This window comes from Crassostrea angulata, unplaced genomic scaffold, assembly GCF_025612915.1.
Source record: "Crassostrea angulata isolate pt1a10 unplaced genomic scaffold, ASM2561291v2 HiC_scaffold_48, whole genome shotgun sequence".
NCBI classification, from domain to species: Eukaryota; Metazoa; Mollusca; class Bivalvia; order Ostreida; family Ostreidae; genus Magallana; species Magallana angulata.
Window position 1 is genome coordinate 23,036 of NW_026441603.1, and position 5,677 is coordinate 28,712.

The 5,677-nt window shown below is 29.3% G+C and overlaps 1 protein-coding gene and 1 long non-coding RNA gene across 2 annotated transcripts in view; one reads left to right on the forward strand and one right to left on the reverse strand.

The window, feature by feature from the left end:
* Positions 1-4,144: 4,144 nt before the first annotated feature.
* Positions 4,145-5,106, reverse strand: LOC128168795 (uncharacterized). Its single transcript, XR_008241454.1, has 3 exons — positions 4,965-5,106; positions 4,717-4,792; positions 4,145-4,488 (listed from the first exon to the last, which is right to left on the reverse strand). It is a non-coding gene; the product is annotated as an uncharacterized LOC128168795 (long non-coding RNA).
* Positions 5,107-5,144: 38 nt separating this feature from the next.
* LOC128168794 (uncharacterized) overlaps positions 5,145-5,677 on the forward strand; it is a gene marked incomplete at its 5' end in the record, with an annotated part of 2,124 nt that continues 1,591 nt past the window's right edge. Inside the window, 2 exons of the mRNA XM_052834958.1 lie at positions 5,145-5,374; positions 5,557-5,677. The exon at positions 5,557-5,677 is cut by the window's right edge and continues 262 nt beyond it. Coding sequence (XP_052690918.1) covers positions 5,145-5,374; positions 5,557-5,677 — 351 coding nt within the window. The remainder of the gene's footprint in view (positions 5,375-5,556) is intronic.

Consider the following 5,677-nt stretch of genomic DNA (forward strand, 5'->3'; position numbering starts at 1 on the left):
CAATCTAATGGTTAACTTTTATCAAGCTCAACACTTCTTATATTTGTGACATTTTCTCTAAGAAGCACTTTAAATGTTTTTGAATCAATTTATTCTATCATGATTATAATTACAGCTCTGACTATGCGGGGCCACTAGGCTATCTGCCCGCTTTGCACCAGCTTTCTGTTCCATAATGCCTAGGGAGGGAATCGAACCCTCGTGCATAGTCATGGAACTGTACTACTTAAAAACAAAAAAATAAACGGTTTAAAGGTTATTTAGCTGATAATCCTTCAGCATATGGAGAAGACCATCTCAGTAGTGTACATGAAGGGGTGGATACTGAACTTATGCTAAATGCATTAAATTTCATCCTGTTTCTACTTTCAGGTAACTGTACTCAAGATATAAATCAAGATAAAAGAGGATTAAAAGATAAAAATGCCAAAGCAAAGTGATTAAGAATATAGATTTTTAAATGATAAATTCAAAACAATGGCTTTCCTACAGGGGGTGTAAGTTCAAAATAATACGATCATCCTCTAAACTAATGGTCATTACTTCTTTGTATCAATGTAACTTAGGATAAATTAGGATATAAATACTGATCTATTAAGATTAAGGGGGTTTACTTAGTGGTTAACGACACTAATTTTTCAATGATAAAATGAAAATTTTGGGTTTTCTGATGGGGGTTTGATTTCAAAATAAAGGGATTTTTCCTAAAGGAAAGGTGTTTATTACTTTGTATTGATGTGATATAGGATAAATTAGGGAACAAATATTGATCCCAAAAGATTTAGGGAGTTTCTTAAGTGATTAACTATACCAATTTTCAACAATAAATTGAAAATTATGGATTGTTTTAGGGGGGTATAATTTCTTAATGAAAGAATTTTTCCTGAAAATAATGCTGATTATTTCTTTGTATTTATGTAGTCAAGAAGAAATGAGGGTGTAAGTCTTAATCCCAAACGTTTTTGGGGGTCTACTAAGCGTTTAACTATATCCATTTTTGAACGTTAAACTGAAGAATATGGGTTCTTTCCTATGGATGTAATTTCTTAATTAAATGATTTTTCATTTAACTAATGCTGTTTAATTCTTGGTATTATTGTAATAAAGGATAAATGAGGGTTGAGGTAACAATTCTGAAACATTTATGGGGTCTCTCAAGCGTTTAAGTATTACCGTTTGTTAATGCTAAAATAGAAAAAAATGGTTCTTTCTTGGAGTTGATATTTCATAATGAAATAATTTTGCCTAAAACTATTGCTGTTTATTTCTTTGTATTCATGTAATGAAGAATAAATACGCTTGTAGGTATTCATAACAAAAGATTTAGGGAGTTTCTTAAATGATTTACTACACTGATTTTTTAACGATAAAATGAAAATTATGGGTTTTCCCTGAAGGATTTATTTCTCAATAAAAGGATTTTTCCTGACACTTAAGCTGATTATTTCTTTGTATTAATGCACTAAAGGAGAATTGAGGGTGTAAGTCATAATCTCAAAAGTTTTAAAAGGTCTACTAAGCGTTTAACTATATCCATTTTTTAACGTTAAAATGAAGAATATGGGTTCCTTCGTGGGGATGTAATTTCTTAATAAAAAGATTTTTCATTTGACTAATGCTGTTTACTTCTTTGTATTCATGTAATTAAGGTTATATAAAGGCGTTAGTATTCATATAAAAAGATTTAGGGAGTCTCTTAAGCGTTTAATTATATCAGTTTGTTAACGTTAAAATGAAGAATATGGGCTCCTTCATGGGGGTGTAATTTCTAAATAAAAATTTTTTGCCATAAATTAATGCAATTTATTTCTTTGTATTCATGTAATTAAGGATATATAAGGGTGTTAGCATTCATACCAAAAGATTTAGGGAGTTTCCTTAATGATTTAATATACTGAATTTTTAACGATAAACAGAAAATTATGAGTTTTCTCAGGGGGTGTAATTTCTTTATAAAAGGATTTTGCCTAAAGCTAATGCTAATTATTTCTTTGTATTAATGTATTAAAGGATAAATTAGGGTGTAAGTATTAATTTTTAAACATTTATGGAGTCTCTTAAGCGTTTAAGTATATCCATTTGTTAACGTTAAAATAAATAATATGGGTTCCTTCATGGGGGTGTTATTTCTTAATAAAATGATTTTGCCTAAAACTATTGCTGTTTATTTCTTTGTATTCATGTAATTAAGGATATATAAGGGTGTAAGTATTCATACCAAAAGATTAAGGAGTTTCCTAACTGATTTACTACACTGATTTTCTAACGATAAATGAAAATTTTGAGTTTTCTCAGGGGGTGTTATTTCTCAATCAAAGGATTTTTCCTAAAACTAAAGCTGATTATTTCTTTATATTAATGCACTAAAGGAGAATTGATGGTGTAAGTCTTAATCCCAAAAGTATTTGGGGGTCTACTTAGCGTTTAACTATACCTATTTTTGAACGTTAAAATGAAGAATATGGGTTCCTTCCTGAGGATGTCATTTTTTAATAAAGTGATTTTTCATTTAACTGATTTTGTTTATTTCTTTGTATTCATGTAATTAAGGATATATAAGGGTGTTAGCATTCATACCAAAAGATTTAGGGAGTTTCCTTAATGATTTAATATACTGAATTTTTAACGATTAACAGAAAATTATGAGTTTTCTCAGGGGGTGTAATTTCTTTATAAAAGGATTTTGCCTAAAGCTAATGCTAATTATTTCTTTGTATTAATGTATTAAAGGATAAATTAGGGTGTAAGTATTAATTTTTAAACATTTATGGAGTCTCTTAAGCGTTTAAGTATATCCATTTGTTAACGTTAAAATAAATAATATGGGTTCCTTCATGGGGGTGTTATTTCTTAATAAAATGATTTTGCCTAAAACTATTGCTGTTTATTTCTTTGTATTCATGTAATTAAGGATATATAAGGGTGTATGTATTCATACCAAAATATTAAGGAGTTTCCTAACTGATTTACTACGATAAAATGAAAATTTTGAGTTTTCTCAGGGGGTGTTATTTCTCAATAAAAGGATTTTTCCTAAAACTAAAGCTGATTATTTCTTTATATTAATGCACTAAAGGAGAATTGATGGTGTAAGTCTTAATCCCAAAAGTTTTTGGGGGTCTTCTTAGCGTTTAACTATACCTATTTTTGAACGTTAAAATGAAGAATATGGGTTCCTTCCTGAGGATGTCATTTTTTAATTAAGTGATTTTTCATTTAACTGATTTTGTTTATTTCTTTGTATTCATGTATTTAAGGATATATAAGGGTGTTAGCATTCATACCAAAAGATTTAGGGAGTTTCCTTAATGATTTAATATACTGAATTTTTAACGATAAACAAAAGATTATGAGTTTTCTCAGGGGGTGTAATTTCTTTATAAAAGGATTTTGCCTAAAGCTAATGCTAATTATTTCTTTATATTAATGTATTAAAGGATAAATTAGGGTGTAAGTATTAATTTTTACACATTGATGGAGTCTCTTAAGCGTTTTAGTATATCCATTTGTTAACGTTAAAATGAATAATATGGGTTCCTTCATGGGGGTGTTATTTCTTAATAACATGATTTTGCCTAATACTATTGCTGTTTATTTCTTTGTATTCATGTAATTAAGGATATATAAGGGTGTAAGTATTCATACCAAAAGATTAAGGAGTTTCCTAACTGGTTTACCACACTGATTTTTTAACGATAAAATGAAAATTTTGAGTTTTCTCAGGGGGTGTTATTTCTCAATAAAAGGATTTTTCCTAAAACTAAAGCTGATTATTTTTTTGTATTAATGCACTAAAGGAGAATTGATGGTGTAAGTCTTAATCCCAAAAGTATTTGGGGGTCTACTTAGCGTTTAACTATACCTATTTTTGAACGTTAAAATGAAGAATATGGGTTCCTTCCTGAGGATGTCATTTTTTAATAAAGTGATTTTTCATTTAACTGATTTTGTTCATTTCTTTGTATTCATGTAATTAAGGATATATAAGCAGTGATTTTTCTACATTTTTTAAAAGGGTCCTGTGGCTATTGCTTTGGGAAAAATCATCGACATTTTGGTCAAATTGGGAAAAACAGTATCATTATAAATAATGTAGCCAAGATGAAAATCAAATGCAAATTAAAATGAAATGAACAAAAGCAAATACAAATATGATGCTTTCTTTTTTTATTTTTAAATTACATATCAAGCTTCCTTTTTTTAAGGCCTTTAAAGTTGGTTACAATAGTTTCCAAATCATTGTCAGTCAAATCTTTGTTTGTGTGACAAATGCGCATAAGCGCATCTGTATTTTTTTCAGTAAGTCTGTTTCTTTTCTTTGAAACAATATTTGACATTAAAGAAAAGCCCCTCTCCACCACTGCTGTAGAAGAAGGAATGATCATGGCAAGATAGTACAGGTGAAAGACTACTGGAAAACACTCCTTCAACACATCATCCTTACAAAATTCTTTGTATACACCATGTACTGAGCTGCAACCTCTTCTCCTGAAATTAAATGAGAAAATAATGAATAACTTACAATTAAAACACATCTTGCCTTAAAAATTGTTACACAGTCTCTTCACTAGAAAATGGTAAATAATTATTCATAAACTGATACTTTAAAATATCTAGTAAACTATATACAGCAGTAAAAGTTAACTAGATATATTAAATAATAAAAATTTTAACTGTTTAAACTTTAATGTACTTCATTGATAACTATTATATTACCTTCAACATTGAATTGGTTATTTCTGCTATCTGTCTAATAACACAGCAACAAAACTCAGGGAAAAAGACAAAAGGGCTGAAAATTGAATTTACAAATGCAAAACAAACATGTATTTAAAAGTTAGTATGCAACAAAATATTAATAAAAAGTGATTAATTAAAATACTGTATATAAAATTAGTAGTAATAAATCTGGAACTGAATTTGAAAACAAATTTCAATCACTTAGACTATAATTCATTAATCACCTCAGCATGAACAGATGTCTTTTAAAAGTTTCAAGCTCTGTTCTCATATTCACTTCATTGAACTGGGCTCGAACTTGTATCCGATGTCCTTGGAATTCATCATCCTTGGGACTTCCATAAAACTCTACCAGTTTATCTATACTCTCCTAAATCCATTTATTAAAATTAAAATTATTTACAAATCACCGCTTAGCCCTCTGCTTAGTGCACCTCATAAAAAAGTACCCGGTTCTCCAAGAAATTGATTCTTTGCTGATATCACTGTGGAAACTTTTTGAGTTTTCCCCTCAGAAGATGGCTGTAATCAAGAACATCCAGTCTGTGTATGGAAAAGAGCCACTGACATTCCTTCGTGCTGCTACAACAAGATGGCTGTCTCATCTCCATGCATGTTCAAGATTTGTATCAAGGTAACTCTAAGTTTATCAGGGTATTTTTAAATAAACTTAAAGGGGAAAAAAAAATGTTTCACACTTTTAAGAATAGAAAAATTTAAACTAAATTTTGTTGAAGATGAGGTCTTCCTGCCAGAAAAAAAATTCTGTCATTAAGTTTGTTAAATTTAATTATCATGAATCTTTCATTTTTTCAGATACAACTGTATCCTTGATACTCTTGATGCAATATATGATGACAGGAAAGATCCAGATGTGTATGGAATCAGGGTGAGCGCAACAAACAAAAGTCTTCTAGCAGGGACTGTGCTTCTGTGT